The sequence below is a fragment of the Myotis yumanensis genome, unplaced genomic scaffold, assembly GCF_028538775.1.
Source record: "Myotis yumanensis isolate MYYU_CA2020_CCGP unplaced genomic scaffold, mMyoYum1.0.hap1 SCAF_4, whole genome shotgun sequence".
NCBI lineage: Eukaryota > Metazoa > Chordata > Mammalia > Chiroptera > Vespertilionidae > Myotis > Myotis yumanensis.
This window is the reverse complement of record NW_027223755.1, coordinates 37,770,503-37,789,103: the sequence shown is the minus strand read 5'-3', so window position 1 is coordinate 37,789,103 and position 18,601 is coordinate 37,770,503. Positions and strand designations below refer to the sequence as shown.

At 39.6% G+C, this 18,601-nt stretch overlaps 1 protein-coding gene and 1 long non-coding RNA gene across 4 annotated transcripts in view; one reads left to right on the top strand and one right to left on the bottom strand.

Moving 5' to 3' along the window:
* The window catches only part of TNPO1 (transportin 1), a 92,637-nt gene extending 76,120 nt beyond the window's left edge, over positions 1 to 16,517 (bottom strand). For all 3 annotated transcript variants that reach the window (XM_070412159.1, XM_070412160.1, XM_070412163.1), the window contains exon 1: positions 16,439 to 16,517. In XM_070412159.1, the coding sequence (XP_070268260.1) occupies positions 16,439 to 16,453 (15 nt within the window). In that variant the 5' untranslated portion in view covers positions 16,454 to 16,517. The remainder of the gene's footprint in view (positions 1 to 16,438) is intronic.
* A 219-nt stretch (positions 16,518 to 16,736) lies between these two features.
* Positions 16,737 to 18,601, top strand: part of LOC139008082 (uncharacterized) — a 34,805-nt gene continuing 32,940 nt past the window's right edge. Inside the window, exon 1 of the long non-coding RNA XR_011471092.1 lies at positions 16,737 to 17,043. This is a non-coding gene — a long non-coding RNA (uncharacterized lncRNA). The remainder of the gene's footprint in view (positions 17,044 to 18,601) is intronic.

Below are 18,601 nucleotides of genomic sequence, written 5' to 3'. Positions count from 1 at the left end.
TTAATTGAACCCTTGTAAATTTTAGCACAATTTAATAAATTATGCTAGAAGCAATTAGGAGATTTTTCATGTAATGCATACACATTTCAATTAATATTTTATTAATTTTTAATTTTTTTTTTATATATATATATATATATTTTTGATTTTTTACAGAGAGGAAGGGAGAGGGACAGAGAGCTAGAAACATCGATGAGAGAGAAACATCGATCAGCTGCCTCTTGCACACCCCCCACTGGGGATGTGCCCGCAACCCAGGTACATGCCCCTGACCGGAATCGAACCTGGGACCCTTCAGTCCGCAGGCCGATGCTCTATCCACTGAGCCAAACTGGTCAGGGCAATTTTTAATTTTTTAATACTTTAATTTGAAATAATCTCATCCATGTAAAAAAAACTATAAAATACTACAGCATGTTATATGTACCCTTCACCCAATTTCTTAGGTGTTAAAAATTTAAACATAACCATATACAACTAACAAAATTTGGAATATATTTTTTTATAATCTCTTTAATGTTACTTAATCCATTTACTTTGTTTTTGTTAATCTTCATCCAAGGATATTTTTCCATTGAATTTTAGAGAGAGTGAAGGGGAAGGGAGAGACACCTTGATTGGTTGCCTCCTGCACATGCTTTGATAGGGACTGGGGATCAAGCCAGCAACTGAGGTACATGCCCTTGACTGGAATCGAACCTGGGACCCTTCAGTCCACGGGCTAATGCTCTATCCACTGAGCAAAACAGGCTGCAGCTTAATTCATGTACTTTTAATCTATATGTGTCTTTATATTTAAAGTGGGTTTTGTTTTTGATTCATCCTCATAATCTGTCTTTTAATTGGTGCATTTATGCCACTGACTTTCAGAGTGCTTACTGATAGAGTTACTACCATATCAGGCGGCTTCTGGGGCTCCTGGGGCAGCAAGACAGGCCAGCTTCTGGGGCGGGCCTGCTCTGGATGGTGGCGCGCAGGCGGCTCATGCTGTCCCGCCCTGCCTGCAGTATGCAAATTAGCCTCCATCTTTGGTGGTAGTTAATTTGCATATCACGCTGATTAGCCGATGGGAGGCGTAGCAAAGGTACGGTCAATTACCATGTTTGTCTATTATTAGATAGGATGGTATAATGCTTGCTATTCATAATAATGACAGAATCATCAAGTAGTTTAAATTACACCTTTTTACTGTACTTGTACAGACAGTAAGAAGATATGAAATATAGTTAACTTTGGGTTTGTTTTTTTTTTTTTTTGGTCAAAGTGCTTACAGGTTATATACTTAAAGGTTTAAGTTTTAGTTATAGAAAACTGATGTACTTGTAGCAACTTCTGCCCAGATTATACTATTAAAATGAGTGAACAATGATATGAAGATAATTTTGAAAATAAAGAAAAATCTTTATAGTAATGAAAAAAAAATGACTCAAAGCAGAAGAACTATACCAGAGAAGTTATTTTATAATCCCAAAGACCTAGTGTCACGAGAAAGACAGTCCTAAAAATTAAAGAAGTTTCACTTTTGCTCAGATAATGGGAATTATTAGGTTCTACACTTGTGATTAATTTTCTTCATTATGATTTTAATACTCTGTTAAGTATGAAAATAATTTTTTTTTCAAAAACAAGAAAGTTTATTTAGAAAGTCATAGAGGTAGTAGAAGTGAGCCACAGAAGAAATAGGCTCAGGAAACAAGTTACAGAAGCAAAAGAAGGGCCCTTGGAGCTTGAGAAAGAGAAAAGCAAGGAAACCATGCCTAGGGAAAGGAGTAGGGAAAGGTGAGGTCATGCAGGAGAGAGAGAGAGAGAGAGAGAGAGAGAGAGAGAGAGAGAGAGAGAGAGAGAGACAAAGACACACATTGGAAATAATTTTTAATAATGTTATCATAACAAATTACTGTTAAGACATTTAAATGTTTAAACAAATACCAAGTAGAGACATACAGACACAGTAAGACCACTACAAAATTTAAAATAATACCACAATTTTCTTTAATATAAAAAAGATTTCTAAATTAGTACAACTATTTTGAAAAATTGTTTGGAAATATCTATTATATAACTAAACATATAACCTTGAAATTTTTTCAAGCATCTCCTACTAACTTCCTAATTTTTCAAAACATTGATGCCTAAGTCCAGAAATATCATTTAAGAAAAAAATCATGAAATAGCTCAGTTAAATTATATGTTGAACTAGAAAAAATAATCCCACAAAAATGTAACAGCCAACAGCAAATTAAAATAAATTTTAGCTTAGAAAAGAGGGTCTATAATAATTCTACAATGGTTCTTCTGTAGTAAGAAGTTATATAGATTCAATAATCATAACTATAAATATTTAAAGCAAAAATTATTAATGTATAAGAAAATGCCGACTGTAAAAATAAATGAGCATACTGTAAATAATTTATTATTTAGCATATATTAAACTAAAAAGGTTAGAGTTCTAGAACTTTTTGTTTTGTTAACCAATCATTTGTATCATATACTGTTTTACCTTTTATTTTAAGAAAATACTTCATAAATCATTTAATTTAACATTAAGACTTTTATATAACAGTAAATGAAAACTTTGTAAGATAAAAAAATTCTGTTAGCATTATCATTGGGTTCTTCTAAATATATTTTTCTCACTAAGGAAGCTAATATAATAACTAAGAAGAGTGGAAAAAAATATATCCTTACAAATTATCTTACAAGTATACCATCTTGAAACAAGTGGTATACTTTTCGTGCCTATTCTGTCTATGAGGTAGATACCATCTATGATTATACAATTACTAGAGCCCGGTGCACGATTTTATGCATGGTGGTGGTGGTGGGGGGGGGGGTCCCTCAGCCCAGCCTGCACCCTCTCCAATCCGGGACCCCTCAGGGGATGTCTGACTGTCGGTTTAGGCCTAAAACCAGCAGTTGGACTCCCTCTTGCAATCCGGGACTGCTGACTCCTAACTGCTCACCTGCCTGCCTGCCTGATCACCCCTAACCCTCTGCCTGCCTGGCTGACCGCCCCTAGCCCCTCTGCCTGCTTTCCTGGTTGCCCCTAACCACTCTGCCTGCCTGCCTGATCACCTCTAACCCCTCTGCCTTCCTGATAGCCCCTAACTGCTCACCTGCCTGCCTGATAGCCCCTAACCACCTTTGCCTATCTGTCTGATGCCCCTAACTGCTCCCCTGCCAGCCTGATCGCCCTGACTGATCTCCCCCGCCAGCCTGATTGCCCCTAACTGCTCTGCCCCGCTGGCCTGATCACCCCTAACTGCTCTGCCCCGCTGGCCTGATCTCCTTAACGGCTCTCCCCTGCCAGCCTGATTGCCCTAACTGCTCTCCCCCGCTGGCCTGATTGCCCCTAACTGCTCCCTTACCAGCCTGATCGCTCCCTAACTGCTCTCCTTCCAGCCTGATCGCACCCAGACTGCTCCCCTGCCTGCCTGATTGCCTCTAACTGCCTCTGCCTCGGCCCCCGCCACCGTAGTCTAATGAACCACGTCAAAAGTGCACACTATTTCCATGACACTGAATTGATTCTTAGAAAGAAAAATAAATTCATTTATTATAAAGTAAATTTTTCTAAACATTTTTCTGGAGTAGAGTTGGAGACCCAGAAAGCAAATCTTTGTCTAAAGTCACATGAAATGATATTTTAATTAAAAATGTTCATACAGTAACTAATTCATATTATAGACAGTTAATAAAATACAGTTTTTAGTCAACTTGTCATCATACATTCTTAAAAGAGTATCATGCATATTCTAGAAGGAAGAAAATCCAGAAATTAAATCAATAAGCAAACATTTTTTAGGCACTTGTATATGCAGAATTTTATAGCTGCAAAACTACAAATACAATAAAAGTCTGGAATGAGAGGGATGAACTAGGAAATTTCTAAGTTCTCTTTATGCTATTAAATTCAATAATTCAATATGCGGTTAGGCATTTGATAAATCTGACTCAAAAGCATTTGAGATGTATAATGATAATTTTACCTGAAATTGCAATTTTGCCCTAGCTGCTGAGCATTTTTTTTTTTTTTGGTTAATCCTCACCTGAGGATATTTTTTCCATTGATTTTCAGAGAGAGTGGAAGGGAGGGGGGAGGAAGAGAAAGAGAGAGAGAGGAGAGAGAGAAACATCAATGTGAGAGAGACACATTGATTGGTTGTCTCCCAAACTCGCTGACTGGGCCCACACTCTAACCACTGAGTCACGCTGGCCAGGGCTGCTGAGCAATTTTTAAGCTCTACTAGAATCTAACTGGTGTGTGAATGTGTAGATTCTGTTTTATAAATAAAAATTGCTTTCTGTGCACCTGATCAGCAAGTACCAACATCAAAAGCCTTTAACCCACTAAGATATAAGGTTAAAATAAAGCTAGGGTTTTTTAGTCTTTTCCTTTATATGGCTCAACTGTTTACTTAAGCTTCCCCATCAAATTCCTACATTAAATCTTAAACAATTATACCACTGTCAATTCTGAGCTTACAAGACTCCAGAAAAACCTCTTACCTTTACAGTTTCATTTTTGATTAATTGGGGAGGGGCGGGGTGAGGGGCCAGGGGAAGAATGTTATCTGGGGAGGTAATGCCGACTCTTGAAGACATGGCATTGTAACTTCATAGGGTTTTAGGACAAAATGCCTCTGACCACAAGTCTTTAAGTCTTCTGTGCCAGGAAGAGTCAAAATAAAATCAGTATAAAAGAAGTGTCAGAGATCTGGGACTCTTTTTCTTAGTTCTCTGCACGAAATAATAGCTAGCTGGGCAATCTGTACAAATCACTTATACTCATTTGGTTCATTTCCTCATCTACAAAGCAATTAAAGACCATGGTCCTTTCAGCTTCTAGAAATAAAACATTTACTTAACTGTAAATAATGAATCTGGTCATATTCCATAAAAGCCAGCCTTACTTTTTCCCCCTTTACACTTGCTACTGAAATTCTCCAAGCCTTCAGGGAAGCTTGTATCCAATACCATTGTTCAAGTGTAGTTCTGGGACTACTAAGTTCCCTAAGTGAAAGCTCCATGTCACTTGACTCTTTTAGCAAATACTTGGGCTCCTGTTAAAAGGCATAGCACTGTGCCAGGCTTAGGTCACCTCTTACAGAAGTCACATTCAATATTAAGAACAATCTTTAATTGAAAATGATAGAAACATTTTCATCATACCTTGGGTTTCTATCCAAAAGAAGTCTTTACCCATTACCCCCTTAAAACTGTGTTTAACAGAAAACTGTAAAATATCATTGCACTAAAAATTCTAATTCTTGCTCTGCAGCACTTGTGGTTTCAATGATTTGCTGCTTAATATTCTTTTCCTAAATTAAGTTTATTTCTGATATTTCACAATATTTTATGATAAAGGTTTAACAAGCAGCATTTTATGAAACAAACTCTTTTTGAAACAGAACAGGACGGACTCTTTAGATGACCATCCATATACTGCCAACTAAATTCTACCACAAGAGAATTAATCCAAGTATTTTACCTTTCTAAACAATTAGCACCAATAACTCTGAACACATATCATTTAAGCCAAAGTCTAGTAAATTCTACATATAAAGTTTAAGTATTATCACTTTTTTGCTCTTCCTTCTGTCCTGATGCTCATCAGGTGACATATTAAACCCTGATTCATCATTACAAAAAGCTATAATCCAGCTCTAGACATTTAAAGCCATCTTTTTGATATAAGTATTATTGTCTCTGATCTATAAATTTGACTTATTTGTCTTCTTCAAACAAGGAATTTCTGATTTTCCCATGCACTACATGGGTGGCACTATAGTATAGAGCTTAAGAGTGCAAACTGTGGAGTTACTGTGCTTGACTTTGAGTTCTTGCTCTGCCATTTATTAGTCATGGAAAGAATAACCTATGATCTATAAAATGAGATAAATGGTATCTCTATCTCACGGGGTTGTTCTGAGGCTAAAATGGCAAAGATTCCACTAATAAAAAACTACTTTCTCCGTCAAAAAAGACAACTAAATTTAATATAAAATCCTGCACTGGAGGAAAAAATGTTATAAATAATGTAACTGGGACAAGTGACAAAACTGTAATATAAATTGTGAAAAACTCTATTTCTTGAATTTGACAACTACATGTGATTTTAGGAAAGAATATCCTGGCTCTTAAGATACACACATTAAAGTATTAAGGAGAAAAGGGGCAAAATATATGCAACTTACTATCAAATGATCAAAAAATTGTGTGTGTGTGGCCGTAACTGGTTTGGCTCAGTGGATAGAGCGTCGGCCTGTGGACTAAAAGGTCCCAGGTTCGATTCCGGTCAAGGGCATGTACCTTGGTTGCGGGCACATCTCCAGTAGGGAGTGTGCAGGAGGCAGCTGATTGATGTTTCTCTCTCATCGATGTTTCTAACTCTCTCTCTCTCTCTCTCCCTTCCTCTCTGTAAAAAAATCAATAAAACATATTTTTAAAAAAATTGTGTGTAGGGGGTGGGGGAGGGAAGAGAATGTGGCAAAATGTTAAAAGTTGGTGAATCCATGTAAACTGTAAATTAGAGTTCTCTGAATTACTCAGAACTTTTTTCTAAGTTTAAAATTATTTAGGATATATTGCCCTGGTTGGTGTGGCTCAATTGGCCGGAGCATCGTCCTGAAAGGTTGTGGGTATGATTCCCAGTTGGGGCTAGTGTGGGAGGCAGCTGATTGATAATACTCTCTCACATCGATGTCTCTCCTCCCCCCCCCCCCCCCCCCCACAAATCAATAAACATATCCTTTGGTAAGGATCTAAAAACAAAAATTATTTAAGATATCTTTAAAAAAACAGCGTTGACTCCATTCACCATCCACTACTACTTAATTTCTCCACTTAGTTCCATTTACAGAAACATGTTGAAAGTTGTGGACAGTCACCATCTCCCTTTCTTTACCCCACTCCACTGAGATGAGATTTTCTTGCTGATAAACCCAATGATTTCTTCTTGGTCTCATCTTAATTTCTCCGCAGTGCTGAACACAGGCAACCTCTCTTCCACTTCTTTGCCTGTGGCATCACATCTCCCTGTTTTTCCTTTTATTTCACTGGCTGCTCTTGGTCAGTCTCTTTTGCTGGCTCCCCACCTCTAAATATCCTAAACCCCTTTCTTTTATCTACATAATCTCATCCAGTCTGTGCCATTAAATAGCGCTCTGGATTCCAGACTCAAGTATCCAACATCTTATAAGACATATTCACTTGTTTGTTAAATGGGCATCTCAATCTTTGCTGGCTAAAAGAACTCTTGATTCTCTTCTCTAACCCCATTCAAACCCTGTTCCTCCTCTAGTAGCCTGATATCACTAAATGCTACTAGTGTTCATTCAGTTGTTCAAGCCAAAACACCAAGGGATCATCCTTGATTTTCCTCATATCCCACATCAAAACCTTCAGTCAGTATTGTCAAAATATACCTTCTGACCACTTCTCTCTCCCTCCACTTGTCCACCCTAGTCCAGACACCATGTTCTACAAGAGCATGGTCTACAATAGGTTTCCCCGCCTTTTTTTTTTTTTAAATCCTTCAGCCCAATTTCTGAGATAATCCTGTTAAAGCTTCAATTAAATTACATCTTCTATCAAAACCTTCCAATGGTTTCTCATCACACTTAAATCACAGCCTACAAAGTTGCCCATAATCTGGGCTTCTGCCTATCTCTAAACAAATCTCCTAGCAGTCTCTGGCCCCCTTTTCACTATGTTCTCCTTACTTCCCTCCTTCCCTCCTTCCCTCCTTCCCTCCTTCCCTCCCTCCCTCCCTCCCTCCCTCCCTCCCTTCCTTCCTTCCTTCCTTCTCCCTCCCTCCTTCCCTGGTAATTCTCTTGTAATGTTATGCTTGTTCCCACCTAAGAGTCCTTACTTTTGCATACTCTTCAGATATTCATACTGTTCACTCCTCTTCAGATTGCTGGCCAAATAATAACATTTCAGAAAGGCAATGGTTCTCTTCTCTCCCCCCCGCCTCCATTACTCTCTACTTCTTCTCATTGCTTTAGTTAGAACCTATTTGTCCTAAAACCCTATGAAGTTACAATGTCATGACTTCTTTTGGATAGAAACCCAAGTTATGATGGCTTTAAATATATATATATATATGCAGGTGAAATTCAAGTTCCCTTCAAGTGCCTCTCCTAATCCTAGACTCCTCCCTGGAGGTATTCTAATATCCACTTGATGAATAGCCATATAGAGCTGTTTTGTGTGTGTATTTAAATACACGTTTCTGTATAAATAAAACGTTTTCTTTCTGTTCTATAAAAACTCATTCAAAATATGTCTTAGCTTTCCTACTCATTATATACAACTCTATTTCATTACTAACTGCAGTACAGGTTATTGATGAACACTTACCCTTTTTACAATTTTGCACTATTGCAAGTAATTCATTCATATAACAAATATTTACAGGCACTATATTCTAGGCACTGTTCTAGTTGCTGCAGCTACACAGCAATAAATGAAACAAAGATCTTTGCCCTCTTGGGAGCACACATTCGTGGAGAAAAACAATAAACAGAATATGTAGGGCAAACTGTTCTGCAAAGTGCCAGACAATAAATATTCTAGGCTTTGCAGATGTGGCATATATTCTGTTTTTGTTTTATAACCCTTTAAAAATGTAAAAACCATTCTTAGCTCAAAACAGGTCACAGGGCAATGGAGCACTAGACTGATGACTTGAATATAAGTATGTTAGAAGGCAGTATGTGCTAAATAAAGAATCCAGAATAAGGAGGATGGGAGAGGGTAAGATGCAGTATTAGATTGGGTATTTAGAGAAGGTGAAATCTCAGCAAAAACCAGTGAGCCAAGTAGATATTTGGGAGAAGTATATTCCCGACAGTTGAACCACCTAAAGCAAAGGCCCTAAAGTAGGAGCATGACTGATATGTTAATGATCTAACAAGGAGGCCAGGGGGCGAGGAGGGAAAGTAATAGCAGAAAATGAGATCAGGGAGGTAAGGTGAAAGGAGAGTGTGTTGGGCACATTATGGAGAGCCTTGTAAGGCCACTGTAAGGACCAAATTTTCTCTGAAAGGAGGAGTCATTGCAGGACTTGGAATAGAGAAAGGCAAATAATATTGAGAAAAGACTGCTGTTTTTTTTTAAAGGGTGGGAAAAATAATAGCATGTCTGTTATGACAGAGATTGTCTTACTTGCAAAAGATTTGGTCTGGTTACTATATTGAGAAAAGACTGTCGGGAGGGGCTAGGGTAGCATGGAGATACCAAGTAGTAACCTATTTAAGTAATCCAAGGAGATAACAGTAGTGGTTTGAACCTGGGTGGCAGTAGTGAAGTGGGACATAGTAAAATTCTGGATTATGATGATATATAAAAAAACACATGTTGTCCTGAAAGAATGGATTTGAAGAGTCAAAGAAAAAGCAAAATCAGGAATAACTCTAAGATTTTAGCCTGAGCTATTGGGAGGATAGAGTTGCCACTAACATACAGAAATGGGGAAATCTATGGGCAGGAAGTTTAGGAGTTGAGTTTTGGACATGCTGGGTTTGATGTCAATTATTACACACCAGAGGCCTGAAATTTGTGCATGGGTAGGGTCTCTAGTGGCTGCAGGCCAGGGCCTTCCTTCGTTCCACGTTGCCCCCTGGTGGTCAGCGCTCATCATAGTGAGCGATCAAACTGCTGATCTGTTGAACTCCTTAAGGGGACACTTTGCATATTAGGCTTTTATATATATATGTATATATATACATATATATATATATATATTAGAGATGTTGAATAGACAGTTAAACATATGAGACTGATGTTAGGGAGAGGGGGCTAAAAATCTAAATTGGGCATTGCTGATATTTAAATTTTTAAAAAATTATTATTGATTTTACAGAGAGGAAGAAAGAAATATCGATGTGAGAGAGAAACATCGATTGGCTGCCGCCTACACAAACCCCAACAGGGGACTGAACCCACAACCAGGGTATGTGTCCTGACCAGGAATGGAACCCACCACTTTTCAGTGTGAGGGACTGGACAATGCTCCAACCAACTGGTATTTAAAGCCACGTGGCTGAGTGAGATTACCAATGGAGTGATTATAGATAGGAAAATAAAATACAAACAGTCCTGGCCCATGTGGCTCAGTTGGTTGGAGCGTGGTCCAGTTCACCGAAAGGTGGTGGGTTTGATTCCTGGTCAGGGCACCTATCTAGGTTGCCAGTTTGATCCCTGATTGGAGCACATGGGGGAAGCAACCGATCAATGTTTCACTCTCACATTTATGTTTCTCTCTCTCTCTCTCTCTTTCTCTCCCCCTTCCTCTCTCTAAAAATCAGGACCTCAGGTAAGGATTAAACAAACAAGGACTGACCCCGGGGCTCTCCAACATTAAGAGGTTTGTGAGAAGGAAGGCAAAAGAGAACTATAAGAAACCAGCAGTGAAGTAGGAGATAACCAGAGTTATGTGTTAACCTGGAAAGGAAAGAAGAAAGTGTTGCAAAGATAAGGGAACAAATAGGTGTCAAATGTTGTGGATAGATCAAGTAAGATGAACAGAATCAATGGTATATGGTATTTGGCAACATAGTAGTTACTGGAGAAACTGAGGACCTGTTTCAGTGGAAACGGTGCAAAGGCCTGATTGGAAGTGGATTTAATAAAACATGGAAAGAGAAAATTTGGCAATAAGTATAGACATCTCTTTTGAGGAACAATGCTGGAAAAGGAAACAAACAAAATATTGGGAAACTGATGGTAAAGAGTGAATCAAGTATTTTTTTATTTTGTTTTTTTTAAAGGGTGGGAAAAATAATAGCATGTCTGTTGCTCCCGGAAAGCCAATAAATTAAAAAAATTATGTGGAAGGGCGGAAGCTGAAAAAATGTTCTTAAGTAAATGAGAAAGGATGGGATCTAGTACAAAAGCAGACTCAGGGGTATGAACAGTTAATCTAAGGTAACAAGCAGGAAGATAGCCTGCATTGACCAGATTCTGGTAGTACACAGGGTAATGGGAGTTTGTGGAAATTTTCTGATTGCTTCAATTTTCTTAGCAAAGTAGGAACCAATGTCATGAGCTGAAAGTGAGGATGGGAAAAGCGATTCTGGATATTTGAAGAAGAAATAAAATAGTCAGGAGAGTGAACAGACTAGGAAAATAAAGTACAACCAAGAGCAGCATTAAGGACCCACTTGAGGTATGTGGTCATGTGTGGTGTGTGCTTGCTTCCTGACACATTGAGTTACAGAGGGGCAGGTGCAAAGAAGGCAGAATTGGTTTAACCAGGGCTGTGGATCTTATTAAAGAAGCAAAGAGCATGGGAGTGGATCCAAAGAAGAGATAAAAGTGATTAATTGTGGAATTTAAGAGGAGCAAGAAAGGGAGTGAACACATCAAGAGGTGAGTGCCAGGGAAATAGTAATAGGATGAACAGACTGGAGATTCCATTGGGGTCAAAAGATGGTTGGGGCTGAGATACTGACTAGAAGGAGTGAACCACAAAAATAGGAAGTAGGGTCACAAAGTAGAACTCATGAAGTAGTAACTATGGAGGGACTGTAGTTATTGGCAATGCAAGAGGGTATCACTATGGGAGTGACGGGAAGAGAGAGGTAGATGTGAAGAACACTGAAGAAAAGGTCTAGGAAAAGAGAGATCAGGATACTGGAAATACGTTATGAATACTCTTTTCAATTGTAATTTAAAGATTGAGGTGGTATTGGAAAGAGGTGCAATGAGCCTGGAGCTAAAAAAATTTTGAGAAATGAGGTTAATAGTTAATAGCAATCCTGAGCGGTAATCTGCTGACATAACACAAAACTGAGGATTGTTAGGGGAAAAGATTTTTAGGGAGAAGGGAGGAAAAAATCTGAAAGCAGCAGAGAAGCATGACAGACACCTTTTCCATCTGTAGGAACACTGACAAGGAGAGCTATGGAAAAAATAAATATAACAGCCAAACTGCACAGTGCAAAACATCAGGTTCCTATAAGAGCAAGAAAGTGAAGGGAATGTTTAAGCATAGGTTGGGACTGGATTTTGCAGACGATGGACTGTACATTCCAGTAAAAGAATTATGAAGAGTTGGGAAGGGGTTAACAACAACAAAAACAAATACAGACAAATATAGACCCATTCATGAACTGGAGTGCAGGAGATGAAAGGTGACCTGGAAGTCTGGAAGTTCTGTTGCTACTGACAAAGACATATTGAACACAGCTGACTCCTGATATATCCTTGTTTTTCTAAGAAATGGAAATTGCAGGGTCAAAATGTTTTTACTTTAAAATTGAAAAGGCTGTACTGATTTAGTCAATGTATGAATTTCCCTACAATTTTGTATTTCCCTATTAATGGCGTAGAACAATATTTCATGTTTATTGGCTATTTCCTCTTCTGTGAATCTGCCCATTTGTAAAACTGAATTGCATTTTCTTATTGCTTTACAGTGCTTAAAAATAATCTATTTTCTATTTTTATTCTGCTCTTACTGATTCACACAAATCAATGTCGTAAATTCCTTTCAAATCTTTCAATGGCTTGTACTAAGGCAGTGATGGTGAACCTATGACACGCGTGTCAGAGGTGACATGTGAACTCATTTTTTTGGTTGATTTTTCTTTGTTAAATGGCATTTAAATATATAAAATAAATATCAAAAATATAAGTCTTTGTTTTACTATGGTTGCAAATATCAAAAAATTTCTATATGTGACACGGCACCAGAGTTAAGTTAGGGTTTTTCAAAATGGTGACACGCTGAGCTCAAAAGGTTCACCATCACTGTACTAGGGCAACACAAGTCAAATCTGGTCATTCCATTAGTTTCAATAAGGTCTATGACCAGACTGCTTTTGCACTGAAATGGCAGAGCCAGTAGGGTCCACAAAACAGAAAACACTGTTTGGTCCTTTACAGAAGAAGTTTGCAGCCTTCTCTATACCTTTCAGGGCCTCTCAACTGCTTTGAGTTTCAAGAACACAATAGGTCCTTAGCTTTACTGACAAACTCTGAAGTGCTACCCTAGCCCCTGAAATGCCTGCACCATTGCTCCTACTTTGCATGAAATCTATCACTAGCCCTCCTGGGTGCCCCCACAGATTTATATAATAAAAGCTGTAACTATACTTTTTTGTTTACATTTCATTCTCTCCACTAGTATTGAACTCTCTTGAGGACAAGGGACAATCCCAGCACTAATAAATGGTTAATGAATGAATAAATGGCACACAAAGTCCTTCATAATTTGCTTTCTCATTATTTTCCTGTTATCCTACCTAAATAAACTGTTTTCCAGCTTTATATTTTAAATTAATTATTTTTCAAAAACATTACTAATGGCAGCATAAATGACCTATTCCTAATAATTTATATGCATCTATTTAATACATTCAAGATTTGCTGAAATATTTTCCTCCCTAATTCTTTCTTTAGTAAAGACAAAAAGCAATGGAATCTTGGCCCTTCTGGGATAAACCTTTTCATCTATGGCAGTAACTTCTGCACCTGAGGTTTAAGGGGCTCCACTGATAATTATTTTACTAAAGGGTTCCGAGTACTTCAAAGCCAATTATAAAAATGCAACTCCCATGTTTTTTGCTGTAGTTTTCAGTATAAAATTAATCTCCCAAACCTTGTTGGTAGTCTTATTCTCCTTATCTGGGACATCTCTATTTGTTTGTTTGTTTGCTTATCACTATTATAAAGATCTTAGTGTGCCTTGTCAGGGGTCTAACTAAGTGTATTTTTCAGTTTAGTTATTTAATGGATCTTTGTCATTCCTCTTAACTTCCAAACTTGATGGATTTTTTTTCTCCTTTATTTGTATTAAGGTCATTACTGAGTGTTTCATCCACAAATGCTTGCTGCATGCATTTTAGAAACCAGCTTTATATATTTGTTACCAATTAGATCTCATTAAGTCCTGTCTGGTTTAACTAATTTACTCATTCATTACTTCAGCTCATTTTCACTATTTTAGTAATGTGGTCTATGATCTCGTTAGATCACTGTTATAATGAATTATAATATTCATTATAAGATTCTGTATTCATTCAATGTATATGTATTCATTATAAGGATCTGAATATTTAATTACATATTTACATAAAATTTTATAAATAAGAGAGTATGAGCTTTATAATTAGGCATGTCTAGATTCAGATCCCGCCTTGAACACTTTAAGACCTTGGGCAGAGTACTTACCTATCTATACTTCAATTATTCCATCATCAGTAAAATGGAAGTAATTCCCATAGGGTAACACAGGGCTATGATATAAGCATAATATATGTATGCTAAATGCCTACAAATAATGCCCAGTATATTACATGGAAAAAATGTTAATTCACTCCCTCTTCCCTCCCATCTCAAGCAATAAGAACAATAAATGCTGTGCTCCTCAAATTATTTTAAGCCAATTATTAAATTACCCTTTGATTCTCTCAGCTTTCTTACCCTTTTGCTGATAAACCAAAATTTGGAGGGAGGGAGGGTACAAGATCTTTTTGGCAACAATATATATTCAAATATCAATTCCAGGAAGAAATATTCATAATTTATATCCTGGGCAATAAAAACAACTCTCACGGCTATACTCTTCTGCAGTTTACATTTGATCATTTTTTCTCAATACATATGTCATTTGGTTCAGCTGCCCTTACAACCACATTTCCTTTCTTAAAAGTAGTATTTGCAGAATCCAACATGGTTAAATACAAGCAATTCTTCTAAATATAATATGTTTACATTTCAATGCAGTTCATTTACAGTATTTAGAAAAATTAAGTTCATGTATTGGCTTTAACATTATATATATATATGTCATAAAACAATGAATACAATAACAAGTCTTACAATGGGAATATTTACAACTGTAATGTCACGTGTTTTTACCAAAATCTTATTTTGTTAACAATATGTAATGGTAGTAAGTTTGACTACTTTAAAAGATTTTTATAGTTTGAAATATCAGTGGGCAGAATTTAGTAATTCCCTGAATACCCAGGAGGAAGATGTGATGAAAACACATCAAGCCTGATCAGCCTAAGGGCGGGTGGGGGGGGGGGGGCGGGACTTTTAGGAAAAAGCAAATGGAGCACTAATAGTTCATTAGGCTCACATCAAATGAGATGAAGTAAAAACCATACTGCCAAACTGTTAGGTATTTGTGCATTACATATGCCAAGGAGCTAAAAAGAAAATCTGCACCTTCAAACTATTATTTCCCTTTTGCATTTGCAAGTTTTCAACTTGGTGGAGTCATTCTCTCAGAAGAATGGGGTGCAGGGCAGAGTAAAAGTGGAAAAGAGAATCGATTCCCAAAGTATCTCCCCTGCTTCACTAAATATAACTTATTTACCATTCTGATATGAAAGCCTTGATATAATAATAGGCAAACTTAAAATCCAAAAGGAGCTTATCCTAAAAATGAGCACATCCGGCCAGCCATTTTGCAACCTTACATTTCGGAATACCTATTACACGAAACAACTTGTATGTTAAAAACATCTTTCCTTTAGGGTGAAAAAAAAAAGTACCATTTATGCATTCACCATTGAAGTCATCACTGTTTCAAAGCAGGATTGGTATTAAGCTTCTTAATACAACTGTCAACATCAATTGTGGGTAGCCTCCCACTTTAAATTTTTACATTTATATCTGCTGATGGATCAAATGATTAGTAATTAAGACAACGGACAAAATGTAAGCAATCCTTGCAACATCCAGTCGATTTTTAAAATCTGTAAACAAATAACAGTCGCTCAAGTTTAAAGCAAGAAAAGCGATGCCCCAAACTGGTTGGTGGCGGTGGCCGGTCTGCTCCCGGGCAGCTGTGCCCTGTTGCGTGCTCGCGTGGGAGAAGTAAAAAGGGCAGACGGGCAAACAACAAACCCACGCAAAACCCACGGCTATAAACAGTAACACGACGTGCACAGGTCGCGAAGCCAGGAGTCCCCGGGGGAAGGCCCGCCTGCAGAAAGCCACCAGCTGGCTGCGTGTGGAGGCGCCGGTGTCTGCGGGCCGCACTCCCGGGCAGAGGGCCGGGCGGGGACAAAGACCGGCCGCAGGGCAGCGCTGGACAGAGTCCAGCACCGGCGGGAGGTGCCGTCCCGGGGCAGCGCCTGCGGCGCTCGGGGTCCTCCGACGCCGCCCTTCCACTGGCGGCGGCAACGCTCCCCGGAGCAGCCCCTCTCCAGCCCACCGCCCCCCAGAGGCCCCGGCCGTGACCTCGGACACCTGAGGAGCCGCCGCCGCCCTGCCCGGTCCCGCAGGGCGCCCGGGCCGCAGCTGTTGGGCGTGGAACCGCGCAGCCGCCGCAGCCGCTCCCGCTCCAAACGGCCCGGCGGGCGGGGGCGGGGGCGGGGGGCGGCGAGCCGGCCCTCTCCCCGCGGCCGTCCGCCAGCCTCGGCACTGCAGCCTCCGCTCCCGCCCTCCGTCCGCCGCGCACCGCGTCACCTACCCGGTCCCACACCATCCCAGAGGCCTCCGGCGCTCGGGCCCTCAGCGCAGCGGCGCAGCTTCCGCCCGGGGCCTGAAATGGCTGCGGAACAAAGGGAGCCTGGCTCCGGCGAGCGCCGTCCGATTGGCCGAGGGGCGGGGCCGCCGCGGGAACTTTCGGCGGCGGTCGCCTAGGCAACGGCGGCGGGGCCCGGAACCGCGGCGGGGGCCTGGCGGCCGGCGACGTGCACCCGGTGATGCGCGGCTGCGGTTTCGGCCCCGCTGACCCTGCTGTGCTCCGAGAGGCCGCGACCTAAAGGCCCGGTGAGCGTGGTGGACGAGGGCTGCCCCGGGCCCTCCTCGCGCCCTGACGCTCGTCCTCCCTCACTGGTGCCCCCCGCACAACCTCCAGCGTGACGGCTGCCCCGGAGCCTAGTCACGCGGCACACGGCGCCCACGCTGCAGCCCCAGCCCCAGCCTCGGGGTGACGAGCAGAACCGGCCTCCGCGGTGGGCGGCCTTGCCCGCTAACACCGCATGGCGGGCTTTGCGGTGCGCTGTAGCCAGCACCCCCCCTGCTGTGTGAGTGACACGGGAGGATTTCCAAAAGCAAGTTTTACGGCTCCAGGTGTGTATTCATATAAAACCGTAGTTTCTTGCTCTTAGAAATAACAAGCCCCTTTCCCCGTAACCAATCACCATGAGAAATGAAAATGTCTCCAGAAAATAATTCAAAAAGGGAGAGGTAGACTTTTTATAATCATAATAATGGAAATGAATAAATATCAGTTTCCTCTCTCCCCCCACGTTACTCAGATAAATTTACTATATATGAACATTTTAAATTTGCATAGATAATAATTATTTCCTAAGGTGATGATGCCTGTGGTAATTTTCTTCCCAGCAGTTTTGACTGTCCTACTTGCAAGTGCTGTATATATGTTATGAAACTGTGTAGCTGTTGTTGCCTTCCAAGCATATTTTAGATAAAATTATAGTACCTTGTTAGGTCGGAGAGAGCCCAGGATCGGATACATGCAGACCTGCGATGAGATAATGGACTCTCCCTGGCATTTCTAACAGATCAGCTGCCCCACACAGATACTGACTCCTTCCTGAATACCCCTGCTGACCCCCTGCAGCTGAAACTTCCTCAGCTGAATACCTCAGCTCATGTCCCCAACCCTCACCCAACCGCAGTATAAAAAAAGCGCCCCCCTCCCTGTTGGTGTGAATCCACGTGCCCTGTCCTTGGGGGTACGCGGGTCTCCCAGGGACGCAGAATAAACTTTCCTTCCTTTTCTGATCAACTCTCTTTATTTCCTTCGCCGCCTCCTGAGCCACCTAACCTAACAGTACCAATACTAGAAACTTTTAAAAAAAATTTATACTGAGATAGCCTATTTGTTAATAAAATTGTTAATTTTCATTTGCAACAGCAGTTATTTTAAAATACAATTAATTTAGGGCTCACATCCGAGTCATGGCACCTTGAATATAAAGATTTAAAAAAAAGGTAATTTATTTAATGTAAAATTTAAGTATAAAAGGATCATTTTTATCATAAGGAAACTGAACATAGCAAGAAAAAGTATTTCAAATAACTAAAATACTCATGAATTCAACATTTTCTAATGTTAATTTGATAGCAGGTAGATACAGTAGTGTATGGCAAAAAGAGCCCTCCACACCCCCTAATAGGAATAGATTACTAAGAAAAATAACAATATAAACCTTCCTAAACTGTAGGTTAGTATAACTGCAGGGAATTTATATCTATCCGGATAGCAACTGTATTTATTTCTACATTTGAAAAGTTCCATCTTGGAATAGGGAGCCTTGATCTATACAAATCAGGGGATGTATGGTGTCTGCATTCCACTTTGCTAAAGAAAAATATTAGGAATACTTTCCAAATGTAAAGGATTATCAAATAATGACAAATGTAAGGAACTATTGACTAAGCATATTGATAAGGAATTTACCTGATTAATAGTTTGGAAATAATTGTAACGAATTGAAAACAAGAGAAGTATTATTTTGAATATGTAAGAAGATTTATTGGCCAAAAATCTTTTGAAATAAAAGAATATTAATTATCAGATGTGAAATTGATATTAGTCAAATCAAATTCCATTCTTTTATAAAACTTAAATAAAAGTGAATTGAAATTTTAATATAAAATA